The following is a 25794-nucleotide window of genomic DNA, read 5'->3' on the forward strand; positions in this document are numbered from 1 at the left end:
ACAGACATAAACGAGATTCTGGCCAGTTCGCTCAACCAAATAGCCAATTCCAAGCCATGTTTTTTGACCACTAGTTTCTCGGACCTCGACACTTGAGCTCTCACTCATCCAGTCCAATTCTGATCATCCCTGAATTGGACGCCATCATGCTGTTGACAGATCTTGATGATATATCCACAGCTTATAACTGGACACCGGGAAGGCAGATAAACTGGTGAGCCGTTCGGATTACCAAAAGTGTGAAGGCCAACCCAGGTTTGTTTGCGAAACACTGAAGGCCTCGCCTTCGTCCAGGCCGCAGTAAAATTGATGTAGTTAAGTTGCTGTTAGTGTCGAGAAACCATTTTAGGAATCAAATGAAATTGCAAGCTTTCGATTCTGGGTGCCTGCCTTGAAAGACATGAATACGCTTGTAGTTGATCAGAGCTTTACATCAATAGCACATGAAATTGAAATATGAGTTTCGAGAGCGGTGTCGAAGCCCTTATTAGGAAATAAATATTCGCACCTGCCCGAATAGATATTGATCCATAGACTTAATTAGAGGGCTATTCAAAGCGCTCAATTGATTGTTACCTCACAGGATCGCGAAACTTAGGAAATTACGAACTTTCCTAATGTTAGCTGCAGTCTAGCATGATTTAATGGGATGCACACCGAGTGTACAAGATGTGTGTATGATTTTGTGTCCAGAACTGTTCAGCCATTGGCCATGATCCATCTCTCGAGTTGGGATTGAAACAGGAGGAGGAAGTTTGATGCATGGTCAAATCACATGAGCAAATTAGGCGCCCACGAGGCTGTGTCGTTGTCCATGCGACATCTGAATAATCCCAGGTGAACGGGATTTCAATCAACGACATCTATTACAGATCGAAGCATCATTTTCTTAGATTTTGTCCGCAAACATTTTTCGAGGTTTTGCTTTGGGCACATCATGGACCCAGTGTCTTTGGGACTAGGCTTAGCAGGGGTTGTACCGCTGCTCATTGAGGTGGCTACCCTCGCGTCAAAGGCAAAGGCTGCAATTTCAATATACAAAAAGGCGCATAAGGAGCTGAGTGATTTGGCACACAGGCTGGACTGCCTAGAAAGAATCTGCAAGATTACTGAAGACAACTTAACCAAACGAAAGGGACTTCAAGTCTCCGTTGATGTGCGGATTGCCGAACTCATAGTATCGGCACTCGCTCAATGTCGGACTAAGCTGAAGGAAATCAACACGTTGATAGGCGAGATGCAAGGTGTTTCGACCCTAACACGCATGCGTTTCGTTTTGCAGAGGCCTAGAATTGCAGAAATGGCTCGAGATCTCGACTCTCTCTTGATGATGCTCAATCATAGTCTACAAGTTGATGTGTGGTAAGTGTGTGGCGCTTTCGACTTGGTAAAAGAAGCTGACAGGGCCTAGGGTATCGAGGCTCGCGTTGGATGACCATAAAACAATGGCCATAGAACCGAGTAACAACTGTCATAGTCAAATAATTCTTCCTGACTCTGCAGCGAGCTCAGATCCCAGTACTTCGTCATCTGCTATCGACTCCAAAATCGGCCAGAAAAGAATCAAGAGAAATGACCATAATGTTATCTATTACTCCGGTACATTTGGACGTGTTGTTTTCAAAAGGACCAAAAGACTTGTTAAAAGCCCTGATGGCTGCGAAGATACTCTACTTAACGAGACGAGCACAACATCATACATGTTTCCCTGGCTCCCCTACAAGCTTGACCTACACCATATATGGACGAGATACACTCCCTTACATTTTTCACTTAACGTAACTCATATCATTCCAGAATACAGCAGACTGTACAACAAAGTCACATCCATATATGATTGTGGCACATTGCAACATCTTCAAGAACTTCTGACTGGTGGGCAATTATCGTTTTACAGCAAATGCGGCGATAGGTCATTGTTTTATGTAAGTGAAAGGAAAAACACTGGCACGATTCATACTAATATCTGTAGCTGGCACTTGCTTATGGTCGTTCCGACTTCTGTCAATTTCTGATTGATCATGACACTCGTTACAGATTAATAGAAGAGTACGGTTGATAGTTCTTTAAGTCATCACGAAAGCGCTGACGGAATGAATCAGAACACCGGAGAGACTGCGCTATTCTGTGGGATCTGCAGATGTATTACAACATAGACATCGACGGGCGGTGGAAATATTCCTCTCACACAAGTCCGACCTGGGCTTGGAAGAATTTCGACTAATACACAGGAATTTGATACCTATAAGTCCCGGGGACCACGAATTCTTCTTTAGGCTATTTCTCTCTAACTGGACAGATGATGTTGATGACCTGATCGCACTTGCATGGGAGGAAGCCATGCGCAAATATGTGGAGCTTCAACCTGACTACTCGGAGCTTCGGGATTGCAACGATATAACATGCGTTTCTCCCGAATGGCTTGGGTTGTTCAAGACTCTGATTCAAAACGGAGCAGATGTACATCAGAAACTGCATAATTTCAGAAAGGGTTCCGCGTACGAACAGATATTACAACAGCAATCTTGCCCGTTCCGCATAGTCCAAGATATCCAACGGTAAGTTGGATTTGCATTTTCTGACATCCTTACTCAAAGCTTTGCTCTTTTACCCGACTACTTCGTCTTACTATCATGCCATATATTCCTAGTCTTTTTCACCGGCTACCTCTTACTTACTGTTGCGCAGATGGCTTTGCATAATGCGATTTTGCGGAATTTGTATCCCAACATACATCGAGCATGAAACACGCTTAGGGATCAAGTTGTCTACCTATTCGTGGGAGAACTATCGCTCTGAAAAGATGATTGAAATGATTAGTGTTGAAGGCACCGAGGTGCCTTCATGGAGATGGACTATCAACCGAGAAAGCGAGGCATATGAGGTCTTGGAAGAGTTCAAGAATTTTGGGCCAGGCGCTTTCAGGTGGTACACATTTCAGGCCGATGCAGCAGCACATCACTCCCAATGGAAAAGGGTGTGCTACCCGGAGTGGAATTTCCCCTTCGTCATGACATCGATTCGAGCCAACTGGCGACACCAACCATCGTACCAAGTAGCAGCCAATCTCGCAATGGCTAGATTCGATCGGCGACAAGCGAAGAAGATAGCCAAGCGGGATGGATTCAAGAATTGGAAAAAGAAGACAGTCATGCCTGGTTCGTGGATAGAAAGCTGATGAGCCAACACATTGAAGCATGTGTTAAGAACGACTACGTCGATTGGCAAATCTTCATAGGGGGCTCTCCAGTGCGGGTTGTATCCATCATGTAGATCCTAGTATCATGGAAAGCAATGCCAAGTGAGAACTTTGCTTCAAGCTTGTCATATCTCTTGGTTCAACTTTCCTCTGATCAATCGGGTCTCATCAATTTTTGCTTCGTATGACATTCACTTTATTCTGGAGTAAGATTAGTTTACTCCATCGTATGGCCTTATGGTCAATAGTATTGTCTATTCTCAATCGTATTAACATCACTCAGAGCAGACTTCGTTCGGACTCGTGAAAAACAATGTAGCCCCAGTTGCATTGACGATGCAATGGTGTCAAAGAGCCAAATCACCGGAACGCCTCGCCAAATAACCTCATATTAGAGGATCAACGGCCCGAGCCCGGCAGAGGTCGAGGACCTACTATCTGCCGTCGACCAGCACCTATTCCTTGCCCACCCTTATTCTGGCTGTCACCTCCAGTGTAACCAGACCACTGGCCCACATCCCATCGCCCGCCTACGCCACCGCCGATGCCATCAACGCCGTCGCCACTTCGCACAGCCTTGGCAGTCTCCTTCTGAGACTCCTCCCATTCACGCTGCCTTTGGCGCTCCATTTCCATCTCACGCTCGAGCAAAGACTTCGAGGCCCAGCCGCCCGCCTTGGTGTTCTGCTGTGACTGTGCTCGGCGACGATCCTCGGCATCCCGTTCAGCGGTAGCACCAAGCTCACGGGAATATGTCGGCGGAGGAGCCTTTTGTACTGGGGCCGGGTTTGAGGCTAGATAGCGCTCCGTCCGGTTCATGTTTGGTGAAACTGATGCCTGAGGTGGTGACGCAAACGAGCGGTTCATGTTCGGCGAAGATGAAGGCTGTGGGGGTGATGCGTAAGCGGACGGGTCTGGTAGCGGTCGTGAACCGCCCGTATTATGGCTCTTCACTTTCGGCGTCGACTCGCCCGTCCGATGTGTCTTGACCTTTGCTGGAGCAGCTGCCATAGCAGGATCAGGGAGTGGCCGTGGAAGAGGCGGTGGGGCCGCCTCAACAGACGGTTGTTGGTATTGTTGATGCTGAGTCCGAAGGAACTCACGCTCATCCCTGCTCCAGGAATCCTGTCTGCTTGGTGGTCTAGCAGGACGGCTGCGTGAGCGCGCCCTCGACTTGGACTCGACGGGCTTTCTTGAACGCTCTTGGCGTTCCCGCTCGTAATCAGCCTCCCTTTGACGGGCAAGTTCCAACTCCTTCTCAAGCTCTTTGATACGGCTGCTGTACTCTCCGTTTTCTCCTGTAGGATTTGGCGAATCTCCTTGCTCAGCTTGATATTGGCTCAGGAACTGGCCGCGCAGGCGAGCGTCACTCTTGCTTCTAGACCGTGAGCGCTCTTGTGCGAGTCGCGCCTCAGCCTCCTGCTCCTCCTTACGCCTATTCTCTTCTGTAATCTTCCACTGGCGCTCTTCCTCTTCCCACCTACGCTGCTCTTCCTCAGCCTTGCGTTTCTCCTCTTCGCGCAATTTCCTCGTCTCCTCTTCCCACCGTCTCTCCTCTTCAAGCCGTGCTCGCTCTTCCTCGGCCTCTAGTTCTGCCCTCCGCCGAGCTTCCTCCTCCTCCATTTGCTGTCGTTGTCTCTCCTCCTCTGCTGCCTTTTCCTTCCGGAGGCGCTCCTTCTCCGCCAGGTTAGGGACGTGAGGACCAGCACTAGTGATCTGTCGTCGTCCACCGAAAGCAATTCCGAGGTTACCTTGACTTGCGCCACCCATATACCCATACTGGGCGATGTTCCATGCTGGCGAGGTGGCGCCTTCGTGCTCCCTCCTGCTCCAGCTGCTGACTGATGGCGATTTCGATCCGTTCTGCGTAGGGCTTTTAGTAGGGCTCCAGCGACCAGATCCCGAATCACCAGTCTTGGATGCGACCAATGGCTGCCGCGTGCCGTATATAGACGATGTGTTGCTGGCGTTGGAGATCCCTCGCCCACGCGCCGCACCTGGGCCAGTCGGAGTCGAAGGACCTGTGCTCTGGGGGCTCATAACACCGCTGCGACTTGATCGTGGCCCAATGGCTGACGGAAAGTTGGACGGGTTGACACTGTTCGCAGCCCGGCTGAAGGCACCCAGGCACTGCAGCACTTGAGCTGGGTCTTTGGACTCGTAGAGGTCAACGGTCAAGAAAACATCGTGCTCCTGGAGGTTCAGCGGTGGCGCTTTGCAAGCGCGAAGAAAGTGTGAAATATTCTCCATCTGTACGAATGGCATGGCAGACTGCTTGTACTTGATCCCCGGCGGCGGTATGGCGAGGTTGATGAGCCTACAACAACGGATTAGTCCCCAAGTATGAAAAAGAATGGGATGAGATAGTTCTCTTACTTGCAGAGCGCAACACCATCCTTGAGCGACTCTAACAGGTCGCCCGAAGGTAGTCGCTCGCCCAATATGCCTTCGATCCATGATCGCGCCTCGTTCGCGGCGGCTGGGGTGTACTTGTCGAGGCGCATTTTGCGCAAGTCCTTGTCTAAGGACGAAACGGAAGCCATTGTGTGTGCTTGACTCTAGCCTTCTTGCTCCAGCGTTTGCGACAATAAATCCGACTTCTGTGATGTTTGTTTGGTGTTTGGGGACAATCGATAAGGCGCCTCTGGCGTGCGAGGTATGACGCGGCTCGGGAGGTGCGGAATGTGCTAATGATTAGGTAGATGTCAAAGAGGACCGATCGTGCAGGATGACAAGTGACGTAGAAGTGGTCGCGGCTGAAATGCTCGCGACCTGAGACACCTTGTAGGAGCAAGACTGCAAATAGCGACAAAGGCGTGGTTTACTGTATGAAATCAATCTAGGAGTCAGATTCTAGGGAAAGAAAGTAGACGGCGACAGGGAGCGATGATCAGGTCGGCGCATAAACATAATACCAGTGAAGTTATTAGCCCCGCAGAGAACACAAGCCACACACAAGTGACGTGTGGTGGTGGGTGGTCGGGAATGCTTGTTAGTCTGTTAGGTTGGGCTGCAAGGCTACATTTTGTGGCGCAAGCGCTGATAGAAGAAAGGCAGGCTTCAAAATTTAGGTGGCGGTGTTTCAACAAAGACAACTGCAAGACTCCTAACGATCCCCACGCTTGTTCCTTATGTAGGATTGCCAGTTGATTGCAGATGTCCTCGAAACCAATATCACCGATCCTCAAAGCATGGTATAACTGGAAAGCGCTGCGTTTACCGTGGCGCAAGCGTTTCTTAGTTGGTAAGTAGATACCAATTCCCCGAGGCTACAGTACTCGGCACTGACAAGCTCAAGGCCTCGATCTCCACGGTAACACATACTGGGAGTTCCGCGACGTACGAGGAGACGACGCTCCAGGGCGATGGCGTCGTATTGTTAAATACCCGTCTAATGTACACTATGGCGACGTGAAGGTCTCGCCACAATGGCATCAATGGTTACGGCACATTCGGGATGCTCCGCCGTCATTGCAGGAGCAGCGGCAGGACGTCGTCAGGCAGGAGCAGATCAAAATGCTCGCGGCACAAGCGGACGCCCGCTGGGAGGCGAAGCCGAGCTATATTGATGCACCGGGAGAGGTGAGGGGGCAACCTCTGCCGCCGCTCGAAACAGATCGGCCAGCATCAAAAGCTTCGCCAAATCCGAGGCCAGACCCGGATGAGGTACAACCTCAGGCGGACCAGCAGGCTTCGCGAAGCAGTCGAATCGAATCCCAAGAGCCAGCACAAAGAAGAGCGACACAAAGTCAAGAAAAAGACGACCCCTGGAAGCGGCATAAAGGTCCTAGTGAAGGCTGGCAGCCAAAGGCCTGGACTCCTGCGTCATCTTCAAAACGCTAACACGTACATACATGTAATATACAATGTAATTCGAGTATACACGATTTCCGCCTACCATGTCGAGGCTCTTCAAGCCGAAACTCCCGTGTGAATCATCATTTGAATCATAACGCTGTAATATCCAGTGCCGCCCTAAACACCCAAGACGCCATGCTACCATCATCCAGGGCTACCGCCGTTCCTGGTGAATGCAGAAAACCCCGAGTATAACTTGCTCTTCAAAAAAACGATCCGATTGTGCCAGATGTGCCGCATTGACGCAACACTGCCGATCTAGTCATCATCCATGCTCTCCGCTTCAATCACGTCCATTAGAAGGGATAGTCGCCTACTGGAGGCCGAGAGGATATCTAGTGCGGCCTTGTCACCAACATCGCCTTTCCCGCGAGCCCCCTTCTTCTTGGCCTTCTCATTCCGTGCCTGAATGCCCTTTTCTACCGCCTTTGCGAGGGATCTGCTATATGGGATGTCTCCATAAGCCCATAGCCCACGTAGCATCGCCTCCAGAAGCAGAGACAACTTAGCGTTGGCCTCTGCTCCCACAACGTTGGCGGCGAAGGGGAGGAAGCACTTCTCCATGATCTGCACGGAAAGGCCATTTATCTTGTCCGTCTCAGGGTCGATTTTCCAGGGATCAGGTGAGGATGACGGCATGAAGCTTGGTATGACCGCCCGAAGCAGAGATACGTATGCGTCTCTCACGAGCGGAGTCGCCTGAGAAGAGATGAACAGGGAAAATGCTGAAAGCGGGAGCTCTTTGATCCTTCTTGCAAAGTCGATGTACAAATCGTCTAGGTTGATCACTAGCAGACCCGGGCATTCATAGCATGCCTTAGACAGCTGCCCTACAGTCAGTATTGAGAAATAAAAATGCACGAGAACGGTTAAGACCCTTACCAGACTAAATATACGTAGGCGGAGTTGGACTGATTCTGATAGACAAGAGTTTGTCCAACTTGCGGCGTCGTCTTCTATCTCTGCTAACCTCCCAGCCTTTTGTGGGGTAGGCGGTTCAGAACCGCCTGACGACGACAACGAGTCTTCGTCATAATAGTCGCCGAACTTGTCATTCTCGAGGTCCAACTGCTCTCTCTTCCTCTTCTTATTGTTCTTCGATAGACCCTTGCGCTCCTTTTCGAAAACCTCTTTGAACAGGGCGAGGGAAGAATCGCTAGCATCCGCAAAGATGGCGCTCATGATGGGTTTGATCGGGTTGGAGCGGGCGTTTTTCGGTGCCACATACGAAAGCAGGAGTGACTCCTGTAAGTACCTGTAATCGCACGCCTGGCTCCCATCAGTTATAGCATGAGCCGCAAAGTCGAGACGTTTCCTCTCCTCATAGTCGACGTCGAGAGTGTCAACTAAATAATCGAGCCAAGGCTGCCAATACCTCCACCGATGTGGATGTGCGGCGCTGCAGTTGAAAGCCCAACCCAAAATCTTCCAGAAATCCTGGCCGCGCGACCACACACTGCTATGGTTTGCTAGATAGCCTCTTATGTGGTCCTCGTCGCTGTCCTCTTCTTCGGTGTCCGCGTCGTCAAGGCTGTTGCTATGGCGGCTGCGGCGCTCACGGAACATGAAAGCTTCGCAAAGGTTGGCTCTGACAGGGCCGACTATGGCGAGCAGACTTCGCAAGTAAGCGAGTGCTTTTAAGGAAACTTCATGGCTGCCATGAGCTGGTATGCGCGAAGTATGTGTGGGATGTATGGCGAGAGTTGCAAGGAGTGCTATCTGTCGGGGAGGAGGAACCAAGGCAGCCTTTGTAGGCGCATATGGTTGTGAATGGCCGGCACAGAGCAGGCTGTTGAGTAGATCGATGGCGGCACCATCTGACGGCCATGTTAGTGTTCATCCTTCGAGTTGCTAACACATGAAATGTCTTACAGAGTTGCTCTTCGAGATAGATTTGGCAGTGCTCCTTCAACTCGCGGGGCAGCAGCCTCGCGTCGCGATAAGATGGCGACGGTACAGGGTCGCCAGGACTACTGGGGGTTGTCCCTTCTTCTATGTTGCTGGCGGGAGAGCCTGCGGTGGCTGTATGCCACGAAGGAGTCGGCGACGTTAGAGTCGAGAGTGGCGACAGCGTCGACATTGTTGCTGCATTGTCATCTGAAGTGTTGCATGCTGGGCGGTGGACTTGACGCGGTTTGAGGTAGTTCAGACGCGATTAACGAGGGGCATGGGTCTGACTACTTTAATTAGTGGACGGTGGGCAGGTGCGTCACAAAGGACGGTCCCACCTTCCTTCTGTCGGCCACTACCAGCATACAGCGAATGCCAACCTTATCTAGTACCATCTACAGGATCCTGACTGAGTACTCTGGCATGCAACTTGGTAAGAATTACCTGAGTTCCAGTGGACTCGGTGCCTGTATATTCTAATGTTTTAATGACCTTTTCCCGCTCTTTGCATATAGACATATGAGTCGGATGCTCACGGTTCTTGTTATGTTGTTTCTTCAGTGCCATCTGTAGTAAACCATCTGTCGATGAAAGAAACCTACCAAGCAACAAGGATCCTTTTCAAATGTTTCATGATACCTCACGGGGCTGACCATGTTCCCCGTCATGCACTTCGTCTTGGTGAGGCTCCAATGCCTTGGACTGAGAACTGATCATCCAGATGATGCAATTTACTGTGGGAACTTGATAACTATTTACTATGGAGTTAAGCTTTGTTGTTGGAAGGCGGCGCAATAGACAAATTGAGCATTGAAGAGTCGGTCGTCGACCTGCATTTACAAGAAGCGAGAGGTCTTTGATCAGGAGAGCGTATCATGGCAGAGAAAGAAAATACTTCAATGGTAGGTAGGGCTGGACTTGGAGGCATAATAAGCATGGTAGTCCACCTGCTAGCCAGGGTCTTAGGGCTGAACCTTGAAGTATAGTGTATAGTTCTAAGGTAGTGCACGAATTAGAAGGTAATTAGTCCTCTGCATGGTTGTCTTTATTGGGTAAGACATGTTGCAAACAAGCCGGAAGCAGAATGAGTTGGCGAGCTACAAAACAATGAGTTCTCATCGCCGACCTGAGCTGTGCCGTATCAAAACTCACTTTAATGAGCGGCCGCCCGGGTGAGTTGCTGGACCAATAATTGGCTTCGTTTAGCGACGAATAACACCTCCAGAGTGGCCTCCCTGGTTGACAATCCCAACATGCTCACCTGTTTACGAGTTTGCGACTTCAGCTAGGCAACTCGGTCAGTCAATGGACACTTGGATTGTACGAATACCTGTTGACCAAGAAAAGGGCATTATTCTTTCATCAAACCGTTCAAAAGATGACTGACGGTCATGCTACGCTTGGCAAGGTTCGTCATTCCCACAACGGGAGATCGGCGGCTGTCTACAGTAGAGGCGCGATCTTTGTCTGCACAAGCAATGCGGTGGCATTGGCTGGACGCTGTTGACGGCATCTCGTCCGAAGAACCCATCCACCCAACGGTGGCCAAGACCCGGACCTCGAGTCGCTGGACGAATGCTGAACCCCTGTGGCGTCGGCGAGATTCCCCCCTCCTCCGCCGTTCCGCCGTGCGCAGCCGCTTCGTTGCACCACATGCTGCATAGTAGGATAGGTACTGTACGGTAGGCAGAAGTCATCCAATATTACAGGTCAACCCTGGACCTTGGTTGATTGAATCTCTGCCAACTCTCGGAACCTGAGAAGTCGTGGTGACACAAGAGCGAAAAGCAAAAGGAGTCTCACCCAAGAGCTGATATAATCTGACGCAACTCCTTGGGCAAAGGCTGGCCCACCTAGGGCCAAGGCATCATCCATCACCCGCAGCATGACAAGCAACACACGCAAAGCTTGGGTTGAGGACAAGACAAGATCGTGCAGGCCCACGTCGGCGGTCGGTCAGCATGGGTTGCAATGGGATGCAGATCATCACCACCATTGGCCTGGACCATCTCCAATGCTAATTCCCGGTACAGCGACCCGGGGACCCCCTACCCCCCCTTATGATAGATGGTCTGGCCTGCCCGTTGCACTTTACCCGCTCTTTTTCGCTCATGTCTGCCACCAAAAGGCATGCCAAACACGGTCTGGCAGCCCCCAAAGAGGCGAGAGTGTGGGCGGGCGAGTGGGAAGGCGACACTCGTAAGAGACCAAAATCTCACTCTCCTCACTCTCACCTGTTCCCGGGGCCCCAATGGCATGGCAAAAATGAGGCTTGGCGCAGGAAGCATCGGGATCAGAAAGACTTGCTGTGCAGTAGGCCATTATCGAATACTCCCCGTGATCTGGCGTATCGTAGATAGATGGTTACTGTACATCGGTCCGGGTAGCGGTCGAGGGAATTTCGTGGCTGATCAAGCTTAATGTTAGTCTGTACACTACGGGGCCGCTCCGGTACTAAGAGTCTAGGACTGTAGCTGGAGTACAGTAGTTCGCCTGTCAGCCGTTGACTAAGAAGTCGAGCGTTGCATTTGTCTGTCCTAAATACCTTTTTGCCTTCGCTTTCTCTTACCTTTCCTGCCGGTAGCCCATGTCATACCTGCTGCGCTGCAGTGATCCAGCCCTTCCAGTCTCCTGACGTTGCAATTAGCCCAGTTTTCTATAGGAGGTATAGGAAGACAGACATCTTGGTTTCGGTCCTTCTCAGTCGAATGCCGCTCCTCTTCTTCTCACCTCCACCCTCTTCCTCGGCTGATTGCTGCGATACATGATTTCGCATTCAAAGCATACAGTGAGACTCAAGTTCCGACGGTGAATAGAAACGAGATTGGAGAAGGGAAAGCAAGCAAGATCAGGTGCCACCAAGATGGCGGAGTCCCAGCCGAAACCGCACAATCAGGATGATTTCTCGGGACTGCAAGTGGTAGAAACTGGACTCGAAGTGGCCGAGCCGCGGCAAGGCCTTTCGCAGAACAAGACATGGGAGCAGCCGAGTCCTCTCCCAGAACCCCTCCTGCAATCAAGAGACGACCCATACAAGTCGAATCCAGCACTTCCAGTCTACAACAACTACAACAACTATGGCGGCTATGATGGGACCAGCCCAGGCACAGCGTACAGTGGGCTCTCACCCGATTATATGAACCACGGGAGCTATGATCCTACGCTGCCAGAGAAGCCACCCGTCGCTGGCAGGATATGCGGGCTTAGGAAGCAGGTCTTTTGGGCGGTCGTTGCGATCGGGGTCTTCGCGATAGTGGCAGCAATCGCAATTGGTGTCGGCGTGGGAATCGCGACCCGGAACAATGGCGACGATTCTACACCAGCGTAAGAGCCTCCCCTTGTCTGCGGCATTCCTCGCATTTCAAGCGCGCAATAGGCGCGCAATAGCCTAATGATCTGCGGCTCCTCCCGCTGCTGCCTTTTCAAAGACGTTTTACCATCGCAATGGCTCCCTGCTAATATGTCTCACAGCAACGCTACTCAGACGGTGCCGGTAAGTGGCACGCCCACAAACGGCCTGCCAGCAGCCACAGCGGCGGCGACGCTCGGACCGGAAGTCGAGATCAACTGTCCAGACGCCAACCAGACTCTTTACACGCTGCAGGACGACTCGACTCGCAAGTTCTTGATGCTCTGTGGCCGGGATTACAGCAGCCAGAACGGCGACGGTGCCGTGGACATGTTCTCCGAGGACATCGACACCATGACCGGATGCATCGAGAGATGCGCAAACCAGAGCGGCTGCGCAGCCGTCGGCTGGGGCGATTACTACGGCACCAAAACCTGCTGGTTGAAGAGCGAGATTGGCAAGCCGAACGTCAGCCCACAGTGGTATGCTGCCGTTGAAGCGGACGAGATGTGAACCCCATCGGGGTTGCATCCGTCGCATGTTAGGGATGAGGCGACAAAATCCAGCGACTTAAAGAGCTGCAGGATGTTGCAAAAACAGCAACTGAATATCTGACTTTCCATTGGTATATGGCCGCCGGCGAGGCGATGGATTGCTAATTACACGTCCTGGGATCTGGCGAGGAGTTCTGGATTTGGGACTGGGCTTCACGATTTGGACGACATCTGTACACAAGAACCTCACTTCCGGTCGTCGAGACGGCTAACACTCATGACTGTACATACTTCCATTCTCTATAATCGAAACTGTTCAAATTACAACCATGTGTATGCTACCTCCATGAAACCCCATGTTACAGCTTTGCAATCCGGAGAGTTTCGCCAAGTGGTTTTGCCAGCCAAAAGACTTGAGGGGCTTAAGGTTTTCCCCACAACCTATTATCGCTATCAAGAGAGTCCAGGAAAAGATCCTCCAAACTACCCAGCTAGTGCGTCAAAATTAGAACCCATGTCGGTGTTTAATCGCCAAATGAGGCGCATAGGGCAGGTCGATGGGGAGACGGTTTCACGGTAATCCGTACTTCAGGACGGACTTGTTGGCTATCTTGAAATTTCCGATGTCACAGTCTTCCTATTCCAAAACTTATGGCAGGGTCTAGGAGTGCATCAATTCCACCTCGAGACTACACCGTGAAGAGCAACTGATCAGCCTAGCCTCAAAACTCCACACTTTCTAGAAGGTTGGGGGCGGCTGCCAGGCATAGGTGGGAAGCCCGAGGCACAAATCTTGTCTCAGAGGCGGGATGCATACCTCCTTTGCAAAGTCAACTGGGCAAATATCAAGTTGTTAGGAGGAAAGGATCCGCTGCTGGATTATCATCAGGCGCTCTCGGAGTGGAGTAACAGCACGCCTATTGCTAGCTCTAAGGTCAAAATTCCAAATCTTTGCATCCCAAGATATATCATCAAACGTCGTTCATCGCCATTCATCATTAGAGCCCCCCTCTCCCAGCCGGACCATTCTAAGCCGAATCAGTATGTAGAACCTCCCTGTCTATACTGTACTCAGATCCAGATATCCTGCCGTTTTACCTCTCTTAGCCCAAAAAGAAAAACACCGGAGATATAGCAGAAGTTGAATCTGTCTAGGTAAGGACTGTCTAAGTTGTCGGGCTTCTTTTTGCCCCTCTGCCTCTTGATGCCTCCCGAGACCTCATCATGGAGCTTGCGTGACCTGAGTCAACAAAGTGTCGATCTCGCTCATGATGCCCTCATCGGCATTCAAGCTGCTGATCATCTCCTCCTGAGTGAAGCCCACCCAGAAGGCCGGGTTGATCTGCTGTGCCTTTTTGGCCCTGTAGATTTCCTGCGCGACGCCCTTGACCTGGCCGGATGCCGTGTTGGCAGCCTTCCATACAGCGCTAAGCTTGTTCAGCGCGCCGATGTTCAAGCGGATCTGCTGGCGCAGGTCCTCCTCGTCCTGAATGAAGTAGAGCGCCCACTTAGACAGGTGGACTATGGACGACATGGTGATGACACAGGTGAAGAAGTGCGTGTGCGACAGGAGGGGCACGGCGTGCGTGATCATCTTTGAGATCTCGCAAGCTGCCGTGATGGTGTGCCGCGTATGGGTGTTGAATACATCGCCAGAGGGCACGGGGCGATACGGGGCACACGAAGTTACCGATCGCGCGGGAGATGCGTCCAGCTGTGAGTGGGGCTGGTGTAGCATGATTGTGCACCTATCTCAATGTTAGCGGGACGTGAGGCCTTCTCTGTATTATACAGTGATATAACTCACGCATGGGTTATGAAGTGAGCCTGGAACATCATCTCGTCAAGTCGACAGTCCTTGTTGAGAGAGTCTTGTTTGGTGGCAGGCAAGTGGAGCTTCCAATTTGTGAGGAGCGACTCGATCTTATCCATGTTCTCATCTTCTGGGAACAAGATAGGAGGGGTTCTCATGAAGCGGCCCAAGTTCCTGGCGGCTGCTATCCTGTACGTGAATGACGAGAACGGACGATCTTCACCTGTGAAGATCTGATCATCAAAGTCTTCCAGGTACATTGGTTGTGGGATTTGCTGCTCATATTAGCGTCTCGCGCCCGAGGAGGTGGTGTGAGAACAACTTACGCCTGTGAGGTACTGGTGTTCTTCACATGGAAGAGCAACGTCGGCAGCAACATCAAAAAGTAGGAAGTTGGTGACTCGGTGTACACCAGCCACCATACCATCGCACACGTAAAGGTCCCACCAAGTGCGTCTCCAGCTCTCTTCGAGAATGGGGTTACCTTGTCCATTGACAATGGCAAAGTCGCGACTGTTGAGAGCTATCTCAATAGATATCCGTTCACAATCGGCCAGAAAGCCTCTGGCCTTTTCTTGTTCGCAGCTGCCATCGAGAGTGACCACAAGTAATAACAGTGCCTGTATCAGAAATCCGTCTTTTGGCGTACTAGGCAGGTAGCATAATCGAACGGCTTCATCCAGGTACATGGCACGTGCGGGGCCGGCATCGATGTACAGAGAACCTACATATCTCATAGCCGCCTGGAGATGGTCTAGGCTATTTCGGCTCTCCTTTGTATACTGCAGGAAGAACTGCCGCGGCAACACGAACGGGTGCCCAGCATGGAAGTGGTGGTAGAAGGAATCAAAGCACCGCTCAGCCAAGCTGGGGACTGGACCATTGGGTCCTCCATTGTGAGTGGTAAGGCCGTAATTGGTTGTAGCGACACCATTGCCATATGGGGTCCGGTACAGCTGGAGATGAGAGAGCCCGGGAGCGGTAGTGTTGAAGGGGGTGCCTGGTTCCGTGCCGGGGAGGACTACCGAGGGTGAGAAGGTAGTCGTCGGGATGGAGACCGGAGTAGCGCCGAGCAGCATGGGACAGCTGTCGCTGACGCCGGTGGATGCTGGCGGGGAGGAGGAGCGTTGGCGTTTATTGGGATTCTGCGCAGTGCCTCTCCGGGGGCCCTTGTAGCCCCTTCGCGAGGCGATATAGATGCATTCCGACTGGGAACTCTGGCAGCGCGAGCAGGGCGTGTTGCCATCACATTTGAGGTGCTTTCCGCGCTGTATCCCCCACGATCACACCGACCCATGCGTTAGCCCACGTACGGTACAATAAGCAGCCACTCTGGGATCTAGAATCTAGAGACTAGGGCAGGCAGGCAGGTGGTCAAGGAGCGGTGTTGGAGGTTGGGATGGAGCTGGCACCGGGCGGCTCGGACGATTCCAACGTCACAATGCAGCACCAGTGCGGTAGCAGGCAGGGGAATCTCGGTGTATTGGCAGAACGAGACGACTCGACAAGACTTGACTTACACAGGCCAGGCAGGCGGCAGGGACGGTCGGGGGCGGCGCCTGGGACGAGCGGGCTTCACTGGATCCCGACGTCGATGCGGCGACTGGGTCGAGGTCGCCGATGCTCGAGTCGAGCGGCGAACTGGTGCTGGACCCAGCGGAGGGCGGGGCGGCGGCGTCTGCTGGCTGGAATGGCTCCATTGACTGACTGCCTGACATGACTCTCTTCAGCTCCCTCACCAAACCCCAAAAGGTGTGATGATGCAGGCTGGATTTGGCGATGATGCAAGGGAGATGTGCGGCGAGAGATGCAAGGTCAATGAAGAGGGTGTGGCTTTAATCAGCCCGGGGACCTCAATCGTGCAGCGTAGTAAGCAGATTTTTTTCGGGTCGTGAGAGAGGTTGCGGTCGTCGGGCAAACCTGATCCTCGCGAGAGGCCCGGCCCTGGCGGTTTGCTAACTTTGCTTCGAAGTGGCTGCTCGGATTCAAGCGCGGCGTCCACACACAGGCGGCACGCAATATTCTTGAGGGTAGAGTAGGTGGATGATGGATTATCGGCGACCTAATTTCTGGCCTTCTTTCGGGCGGATCAAGTTACCCTGACCCTGGCCTTGGTTAAGTAAGGTGCGTTCACGCCTCTTTATAAGAAGACACCTCGAAGTCGGCGAATCTGTTTATAAGTGACTGGCTCTTACGGTGTCATGAGATGACTTTTTAGAGTTTCCTTCTTCCCGGTCGTCTCTTCGGTTCTCCCGAAAGCCAGAAAACAAAAACTTGGAAATGCGGAGGGTTGTGTGATACAAATAAGAGACCTGCGCGAGCCACACGCACACACGCACGCACACACAAGACGAGAGATTTGATAATTCACGCTACCATTTACATTACTTCTCCTACTTACCCTATGTTACTTGTACTTTTCCCCCGAGCGAGTCAAACATATGGGCGCTATTCCTCGTTCTCCAGAAAATGTGATGGGGATGGGGATGGGACGGGCAGCCAAACCCCTTACCTAACGTAGCCAGCCCATCACAATCACAGCCCGTTGCGCCTCGTCGAGCCGTTGACCCCCCTGCCTGCCGAGTCCGGTAGGTACGGCCTCTGCTATAGAACTGGCGGTATGGTGCAAAGGTCCGTCGTCCGTCTGTCCACTCACCGTATATGATCTTATTCGAATGAGGGCTTCGTCTCGTCTACCAATGCCATCGGCGACAGTCTTCACGACGCTCTCTGAGAAGGCATGACATTCGTCATGTCTGCAATGTCATACCCGAGGAATGCCGGGCGTCTCACCATCTCAACGGCAGCTACTTGGTCTGCAAGACTGGCTGCATAATGTCAAGCACCAACGGTCCCCCTAAAGACGAAACGGAACCATCGCCGGCTAAGCAGGTGGAGTGGTAGGGAGGATCTATGTAAGCGATTAGCGAAGAGGTGCGAGCGAGGGAGATCTATTGGCACAATCGTGCCCGGGCTAGGGCTCTCCCTTCCGATCCGCCGGTGGCTTCCGGTCGGCTTGCCGCGTGGGAGGCTGGCGTAGACACCACTTCGAGGCAAGGCGCCGATATTCCTTGTTTCCAACGATCTTTAGCGGTCGCCAGAGCGGGGGAACCTAATCTAGGACGGGTGCACCATCTGTTGGGAGGCGCACACTCGACCTGCTCTTGAAACCGACGACTGCTTCCTCACCCGCCAATAAGCATTGCTGGAATTGAGGTGGCTGCAATGGCGACATCCGGCGGTCTAAACCGGAGACACGCGGGAACACAAGCTTACCGCCTTTCCTTTGTTCAACTCCAAGGAGAAGCAATTGCTCGATTCTGTTGTGCTCCCATCCTCGACTCTCGCGAGGGAAGCATCAGGCTGGATTAGGCCGGATCAGCTTTTATCCAGATCCAATTGTTCAAAAAAGAACGGCCAGTGCCTTCCTCGATATTTGACGAACCATAAAGGTGGTCTGAGAGGGCAATTGGTTATCTCAACGAGTTCGTGACTTATACGGCTCTTCAGAAGTGCTCATTGAATCTTGCGCCGGTGACGGCCCGGGCCGGAGCCCGATATTCCCGCAGAAATGGCAATGGTGACACTGTCTACACCATAACACGGACAGTAAGGTACGATTGACCGTGGAAAGGTAAGAAGCGGGAGTTCATCAACTCCTCCCCCCCCCCCTCCCCCCCCTTAAATGGCTCTTCAGTATTTAGAATATCATCTAAATCCAGCGATTGTTATGCGCAAGGGTAAGTTGACAGAGAAGCAACGTAATATGGCTCATTTGCAAAGCAACAAGGACACTGTTAATTCGGGTATCATTTTCATTCAAGTTTACGTGGTATTAGTGTAATTATAGAGTTCCTCCAGCCTCGCCCAGGGCACAAGAAATCTTTAACAAAGGGGTATGATGCAAGACCAAGAGGATAAGAAAGTCCTGCCATGCTTCGAAAACCCATCCTTGAACAATGTGCGCCGTCCAAACCTATGTTTGCACTTTGGCATTCATCCCTATATCCCCAACAGTTGCGTTCGCAGTCTGCTCTTCCACTGCGTTTTCCGTAATTGGCTCGGTGACGGAGATGTTATTCTATTTGCCACTTATATCGTCAGGATCTCGACCCTTATCGTGCGATCTCCTCTTATCAGTCGACTTAGCCCTTCCATCGGCGGACTTTCTCTTCCCTCGAACGACTTCCTCCGACTTACGCGCTTCCTTGACGGCGTCCTCCAGAGATTGGCCGCGTTTCATGGCGTCCAGCGCCTTCTCCGCGATCTCGACACTCTCAAACGCATCACACAAGGCTTGCTTTTTCTTCAAGCTGAAGCGCCCTTTCAGTCCGCCTTGCTCCTTTTCTTGCCTCTCTACAGCCCCCCATAACGCTTTCATGACCTCCCAGCCCGTTTCAACAGTTCGCGCTCTCGCCATCCGCTCGTCGTCGCTAAGACTGTGAAGCTCTCTCTGACCCTGGGCTATGCGCGCGCGCCGAATGTACTTATACGGCTGTTTGCTGCGCTCGATCTGCTTCTTCACCCCTTTGAGCGTATAACCTATTGGCCCTACAATAGCGGAGATGTCTTTGAGTACAAAGCCCAAAGAGCCCATACCGACGCCCTTGGCGAATCCCCGGACACCACCACCTGAGCTGATACCCCTCGCTGGCAGCCGGACAAGGCCAGTCCAGCCGTCGTATATGCCATAGACGAACTCATAGCGCGCGGCATGTAGACCGGATTTGATGCCCGTCACACGAGGCGGACGTCTGACTGTGTCGTCGCCATAAAGTCGGGGTGCGTTATGGAATCCTTGAGCTACTGCGAGTGATAAATCAACTGGGGCTTTGGCAAGTGCTTGAGCTGTCATGCCCACGCCCTTTCCAACTTCAGCTGCAAAGTCTTCGGCTGCGTTGTCTTCGGCGGTCCCATTTGTAGTTGCAGTGTGAATTGACGCGTCATCTGCAAGCTGGCCACCGATCACTTGCCCGTCATTTTGTGTCCTCCCGCTGTCTGTCCGTTGCTCCTCCCCTCCTGTTAGCTGATCCGTTCTAGCGATCTCTGGCTGATCAACCTTAGTTTTTGTTGCTGCACCGTTCGCTAAGACCTTTTGTTTAGCTTTCCGCTTCGCTTCGTGCCTCTTCTTCCTTTCTTCTTTGCGTTCTTTCCTCTTATTCGAAGTCTTCGCTAGCCGAGCTGGAACACCCCCTATACCACCGAAGACTTCACCAACAGATCCAATCAGCGAACCCGCAATGCCGGTCACCGGTTCGCCTGGTCCTTCAAAGTCATTCCACTCATTGTGTCTTGTAAGGCGTAGCTTCTTCCAATTAAGCGCCCCTTTTTGGACCAGCATATCTGCTGCCAAGGCACTCAGTTTCAAGTTCGTGTTCTTCAATTTCCAAACTGCCACGCGATCATCGAGAACTGAGCATCGCATCGAGTGCTTTCCCGAAAGAACCAGGTGCTTATGAAAGGCTTTGCAGGCGTTCTCAGCGCCATCTCCCTCCAACTCAATACACTTGGCAATATCTTCTGCGCCGCTCTTGGCTTCTTCAGTCAGGCAGTATTTGATGCCCTCAGTCAGCTTCTCGGCAGTCAAGCTCTTGTAAGGGACTGGCTCTGGCCCAGCCTTTGCTCGCCCAATCATGCTGCCCCAAAAATGCTGGTCGCCGAAGAAAGGTACAACCATGGTTGGCTTGCCACATTTGAGTGCAATAGCCGTTGTACCGGCACCACCATGGATGACACAGGCCTTAATCCGGGGAAATAGCCAGTCATGTGGCGTGTTCTCTAACATGTATATATTCTCAGGGACATTCTTGGAGCCCAGTCCACCCCATCCCTCCGAGACTAGAGCGCGGACGCCCGCCAGCTTAACGGCTTCGAATATCATCTCTGTGAACCGCTCGGCATCATCCACGACAATGGACCCAAACCCAATATAGATAGGCGGCTCTCCAGAATCCAGGAATTTTGTCAAAGCATCAGGTGGCTTGAATGTCGAGGCAAGATCCAAGAATACGAAGCCGGAGATGTCTATTTCTTTGCCCCAGTCTTCCGGTTTTGGTACAAGGCCAGGACTCCACATGTAGGTAAAAGGCACATGCTGACGATACGTGGCGCCAGGAGCCCACAAGGTCGAAACCGGGTCGAGCCCTAGAGTCTTGACTCTGAAGTCGTTGACAAGATCTCCAAGTCCTTGCCATACCATCATTTCGACCAGAGGATATGAAATGAAGTTGGTATATCCCGGATCGACGTTTGATTTCTTGACAGTTGCTAGTGGGTGTGGGAATGCTTGGGTTGGTGTATAGGGGAACGTGAACATTAGATGCAGTGGGATGCCGAGTGCTTCAGCACAGTGAATGTGGGCAAAGCTCGGCGGGTTAGCGATGATAGCATCTGCCACGAACGGATCCTTCTCGCCCATCATCTTAACATTCCTTATGTCCTTTTCATCATCTGTGGCGTTGATGCAAGCCCTCCAGAAGCCCTCGAACATTTCCGCCATTGCAGCCCGTCGGCGCCCGATATCTCCAGCCTTGACGCTCTCTAGTGTTGGTATCATGCCCGGGTTCTTGACCATGAAAGCCATTAGCTCAGCTGGGTCACCACCAACCGAGAAGAATTCCAAGCCCGAGTCCTTTTCGACAAATTCACGGAAAGCGGGATGCGTTGCTATTCTGACTCGGTGCCCGTAGTTTTCCTTTAGAACTTTTCCAACTTTCAAGAAAGGCTGTGCGTCTCCGCGTGATCCGATAACCATGATTACAATATTCAGTGGTGGGCAGCGCACATGCTCGGCGAGCGTCACTGACGACATCCGAGAAGCTGAGGGACGCCTGCCGCCTTCCGCCTCTTCCGCTTCGCTATCATCCTGCAAAGGCACGACCTTCCGAACCGCGGCACCGAGCGCCTTGGCGAGATATCCTGTATTGCTCATATCCTTGACCGAAATGTTTAAACGGCCATCCTTTCTAGAGACTTTGCCCTTGGTTCTGTAATTTTCATTTCCCACCTTAAAACGTCGAAACTGATCGGTCGTTCGGTGTCTTACTGGCGTTTTCTTTGGTCCTCCCCCGTCTGCTTGTGGCTCCTGGTCCTCATCTTCCGAGGACGAAGAGCTGCTACTTGAAGACTCGTCATCCGGATGAGCATTAGACTCCCACAACGCGTTCTGTAGTTGCGACACGTTGGTTCCTGCACGTTTCATCAGGGGCGGCAATGTAGACACGCGTCGATTTGCTCGTCCAGGAAGCTCTGTAGCCCACTGTTTGCCTTGCATGGTAGGCCGGGTTCCAGCGTCCTTGCCATTTGTCGGTAAAGGATCGCTCTTTGCCAGTCGTGGACCCTCGGCGTCCAACGGAGCCATCTCCTTGTCTGCAGTCCGAGGAGATAGGCCCGAAGTTGGGGATTGAGTGCCTTGCGGCACATATGCCGGATACACAACGTGTCCTTGGTCATCTTTGACGAGAGTGACAGGCTGGCCGCGTTGGACGGTGGTATCCAGGCGCACCGACTGCCCCTCAACCTGCGAGGACTCAGCCGCAGCCTGTGTGTCTAGTCGAGGCAAGGAAGCCATCGAGATAATCAGGGACCGGGTCTATGCGGGCAGCCAAACTCGTTGCTTTCTGTTGAATTTGTACGGGTGCTGCCCGGCGGTTATGAGGAGGTATGATGTCGTAAATTAGAGTTTCAGAAGCTCTTTGCGGAGCTCGTGGCACTCCATAGACTCCATCCGCTTTGGAAAGAGCGATATCCAACGGCCGCAGAAGAAAGCAGTTAACAGTTTGATATTCAAACGCCAACGCCACAGTTTCTATTTCTATAGAGTACACAGGTACATTTGATTGTTGATCTCGCTAATAATGAAGGACACATTATCGCCTGCCGCGCACATGTTGACGTAGGGCCAAGCTAGACAAGGAGTTGGCAGATTGCCTCGCCTCGGGTCCCTGGTCTGTAGCACGAGGTGCTCAAGAAGGTTTGGTTGATGACATCACGCCCAGCACCACTCACTGGTTGATAGCGCAACGGGCACTAGCCTTGGCGCAGTTTGCCCCTGCACAAGCCACTAAAACCCCAGGGTGCGCCGGCCACTGAACCCCTGCTGTCCCCTGTACCACCTGCATACCACCGCCAAGGATGGTCCTGGCCAACCAAGTCGCCCTCTCAACGTCTTAATTCTCCGGCAGACCAATATCTGCGCGGAGCAAACCTACCGGCGCGGCCAGGATGTCAATCTCCGGATTATTCACGTCGCAACTTTGACGAGATGTAGCCAGACTAATGTTTATGGCATTGGCTTGAATAAACTTTTGCGGCTCGTTCAACATTTACATCATCGCTGATCACTAACAACCCAGTGGGTATCAAGACATTGTGTTTGAGCAGCTATCTAGAATTCCTTGAGAAGCGGCTATTTAATGAAGATGAAACACCTCGTTGTTCGGCCTAAATAGCCTTGATGAACTCTTCAGATTTCAAGGCAGCACGCAAAGTGCTGTCCCATTATCGTCAACTTATTCCATATGAATCTGATCCTCAAACACCCCGTCCAACTCCCACTGTGAGAGTAGTAGTCCAGCCGAGAACCAATTTGAGACCCCGAGTGATATCACGATAACAAGAACCATCCGCTAATGCAACGAGAGACTCTTCAGTCGGTCCTGGAGAATGTCCAGCTGTAGAGTAACCTCCGACATGCCAACACCAGAAGAAGCTCCCTTCGTGATGATGCCTTCCAGTCTTGCTGCCGCCGCTAGCAAAGGTTCGACATAACGCTGTTCGACTCCGGCCCGCATTGCGGCAGGAACCAGATGTTGGTAGGTGTCGGAGTTAAACAAGAAGTACGCAAAGTTAGCAGCCTGGATCACAAAAGCCGAATTTTGAACCCAGTAATCCAGGAGACCTTCATCATCCATCTCTTCCAGAAGCGCCATATTTGGGAATATCAGATACTGTACTTGCTCGATCGAGTCAGGCGAGGAGAAAGCGTTGGGCGCCTTTTCTTTTTGAGCTGATATCAGCTCCTCTCGAAGCCAAGTCAGGGCACAGGCCTTGAGCGACGCGAACATGCAGTTCTCTAGCAAGTCCTCCAGGATCTTCAATCGGTCATCCTCGTCCGGATCAGAATGAAGAACGTGGCCGGCCAGAACGACCGCGGCGTTGCGAACATGCAGATCGGGATGATAGACCGAGCAGAGTGTGATTTGGTGATGGTAAGACATGAAATTGGCTTCGCTCGTCTCCGATATCAACTTGTTCTCTTCGAGCCAGAGGCCAAGAACAATAATTGCTTCAATGGTTCCAGGTGTGCTGAAAATCTGACTCTGAGCATCGTCTTCCAGGTATTCCTCGAGTAGGAGGAAATGATCTGGGAAGATGTGCATTATTGGCTGCGGATCATTGGCTTCAAATACTGTCGACGAGAATGCCCAGTAGGCCATCAGGCACACAGCCCCGCCTGTTGAAAGGCGAATATCTTCGGGCTTGAGAACATCTTCGGTTTCTGCGAGAGGATCTCGACTGATTGGGCCGTCACAGACTTCTCTGATAAATGATGTTGAGCAGCTTGTCAACCCCAGATCCCGCGTGAGTGCCTGGTGGTTGGATTAATACATATTCCACAAACAGCATGAGAGAAATGAAATGAACGTACCACCAACTGGCCAATCATGGAGTCTCGATTTAGTAGTTCTTGGTCTTCCCTAAACGCCTGGAGTGCTGTTACTCTCCCTGGCACAATTTTGTCTGGCTTGTAATACTCGAGCAGTCGCCGTGACCATTGTAGACCGTTAGCATTCACAAAAGATTCTAGAATGCATGTGACAAAAGATAGTAATAGCTTTTGCTGGATACCAGCTTCGGTCGGATCTTCCTTCTCATCGGCTTCTGGATCCGGTGCGTTCTTCGAATTATCCCCGTCTGGATCCGGATTGGTGACATTGACGCTGGATTTGCGTGTGGGAAGCGTTGGCCGCTTATGACCAGAGAGTGAATGCACCAGGTTGATGACTGAGGCTGTCATCTGCTGATTCGGTCGATATGTTCGGTACACTGTGAGCAGACTTGATGCGAGAAAACGTGAAGGGCGCTTAGTCTCGATGCGTTTGTGCAGGATCGCAAGCATCCCGAGCAAGGTGATAAATTTCCTGTCAACATCGGCTGTGCTCTGCTGCTTATCTCCCTCCGAGCTCGCCTCCTCGACTTGCTCCTCATCGCTCACTTCCTGGATCCCTTCTAGTGATTCTAGGACCTTGAGTATCACTTCACGGGGGTTGCCCAGTCGTGCCACAGTTTCCAGGCATGGCCCGCAGTCTGGAAGGGAAATGAGCATATCCACCAAGTCCCAGCCAATCTCTTGTGTCAGGTGGGCATCTTGCAAGATCTCGTTGAGCGTAGGCAGTATATCAGGTGAAAGAAACTGCTCGATGATAGTAAGGTAAGTGAAGCGATCAGTTGCCGGCGGGCGAGACTCCTTAAGAGCCTCTATCGCTTTGGATGTGTCCGCCATCCTGAGTGCCAAGCTGAAAATGAAAATTCAGCATGCACAGGTGGATATCCGGAGTTAAAAGGTAAGATTTGATGAAAGTTTGGGTGGATCGGGCGAAGTTGCATCAAGTTGGAGTTGACTTCAGGTGGCAGCCTTCCCCGCATCGTCATGATCTGTCCTGCGCCAGCTCTGCCCCGCATTTAAGGCGCGCTATCGCTTCCTGCCTAGATATCAGATGTAAGCCTTAAAGAAACGAGTATATTGCTTCTTTTTTAACAATGAATATCTAGAGCTTTCTCCTACTAGACTAGATATTAGAGGTAGAGATTTCTTACTTTCTTCTTCTACGAGACACTTGTTTCTTTTGGGAGCCTGCACACAATTCTTCTACTCCAAGCTTCCCATTGATCATGTCGTGGTAAAGGAGCTTCTCAAATTCAGCCTACAATCTCTTATCGTATGTATTTCATTTACTATGCCAATAGGATTCTCCTAACGCCGCATACACCTTACACACCGACCCAGAAATGCAAACCATGGGCCCAACACCTGTAGACCGCAAAGAACAAAGCATGTGAGAGCACTCATCAAGACCCTTAATCCTCTTCGTCATCTTCACCGCCTCTCATGAATGACCCTCCAATCGGCCTCATCGCCTCCCAGCCCATTCGTTTACTGGTTCTGAGCATCCAGCTCCAGTGACCCCAC

General features: G+C 51.8%; 6 protein-coding genes across 6 annotated transcripts; 1 reads left to right on the forward strand and 5 right to left on the reverse strand.

Annotated features, from left to right (window-relative positions):
* Positions 1 to 3598: 3598 nt before the first annotated feature.
* Positions 3599 to 5742, reverse strand: UCRPA7_3146 (putative calponin-like protein; the record flags this gene model as incomplete). Its single annotated transcript, XM_007915716.1, has 2 exons — positions 3599 to 5516; positions 5576 to 5742. 2 exons carry the CDS (start codon positions 5740 to 5742, stop codon positions 3599 to 3601), a joined length of 2085 nt encoding a protein of 694 aa, XP_007913907.1.
* A 1573-nt stretch (positions 5743 to 7315) lies between these two features.
* UCRPA7_3147 (putative major facilitator superfamily transporter protein) lies at positions 7316 to 8239 on the reverse strand (the record flags this gene model as incomplete). The annotated part of the gene is made up of 2 exons (XM_007915712.1): positions 7316 to 7882; positions 7940 to 8239. The coding sequence occupies 2 exons, from the start codon at positions 8237 to 8239 to the stop codon at positions 7316 to 7318; spliced, it is 867 nt and encodes a 288-aa protein (XP_007913903.1).
* Positions 8240 to 12083: 3844 nt separating this feature from the next.
* Positions 12084 to 12809, forward strand: UCRPA7_3148 (hypothetical protein; the record flags this gene model as incomplete). The annotated part of the gene is made up of 2 exons (XM_007915700.1): positions 12084 to 12271; positions 12419 to 12809. The coding sequence occupies 2 exons, from the start codon at positions 12084 to 12086 to the stop codon at positions 12807 to 12809; spliced, it is 579 nt and encodes a 192-aa protein (XP_007913891.1).
* A 1203-nt stretch (positions 12810 to 14012) lies between these two features.
* Positions 14013 to 14863, reverse strand: UCRPA7_3149 (putative c6 zinc finger domain-containing protein; the record flags this gene model as incomplete). Its single annotated transcript, XM_007915715.1, has 2 exons — positions 14013 to 14538; positions 14598 to 14863. 2 exons carry the CDS (start codon positions 14861 to 14863, stop codon positions 14013 to 14015), a joined length of 792 nt encoding a protein of 263 aa, XP_007913906.1.
* A 3821-nt stretch (positions 14864 to 18684) lies between these two features.
* Positions 18685 to 21534, reverse strand: UCRPA7_3150 (putative udp- transferase protein; the record flags this gene model as incomplete). Its single annotated transcript, XM_007915696.1, has 1 exon — positions 18685 to 21534. The coding sequence occupies one exon, from the start codon at positions 21532 to 21534 to the stop codon at positions 18685 to 18687; it is 2850 nt and encodes a 949-aa protein (XP_007913887.1).
* Positions 21535 to 23230: 1696 nt separating this feature from the next.
* On the reverse strand, positions 23231 to 23983 carry UCRPA7_3151 (putative yap-binding protein; the record flags this gene model as incomplete). Its single annotated transcript, XM_007915698.1, has 1 exon — positions 23231 to 23983. The coding sequence occupies one exon, from the start codon at positions 23981 to 23983 to the stop codon at positions 23231 to 23233; it is 753 nt and encodes a 250-aa protein (XP_007913889.1).
* Positions 23984 to 25794: the final 1811 nt, after the last annotated feature.

This window comes from Phaeoacremonium minimum, assembly GCF_000392275.1.
Source record: "Phaeoacremonium minimum UCRPA7 unplaced genomic scaffold PA7_03_scaffold_232, whole genome shotgun sequence".
Taxonomy (NCBI): Eukaryota; Fungi; Ascomycota; class Sordariomycetes; order Togniniales; family Togniniaceae; genus Phaeoacremonium; species Phaeoacremonium minimum.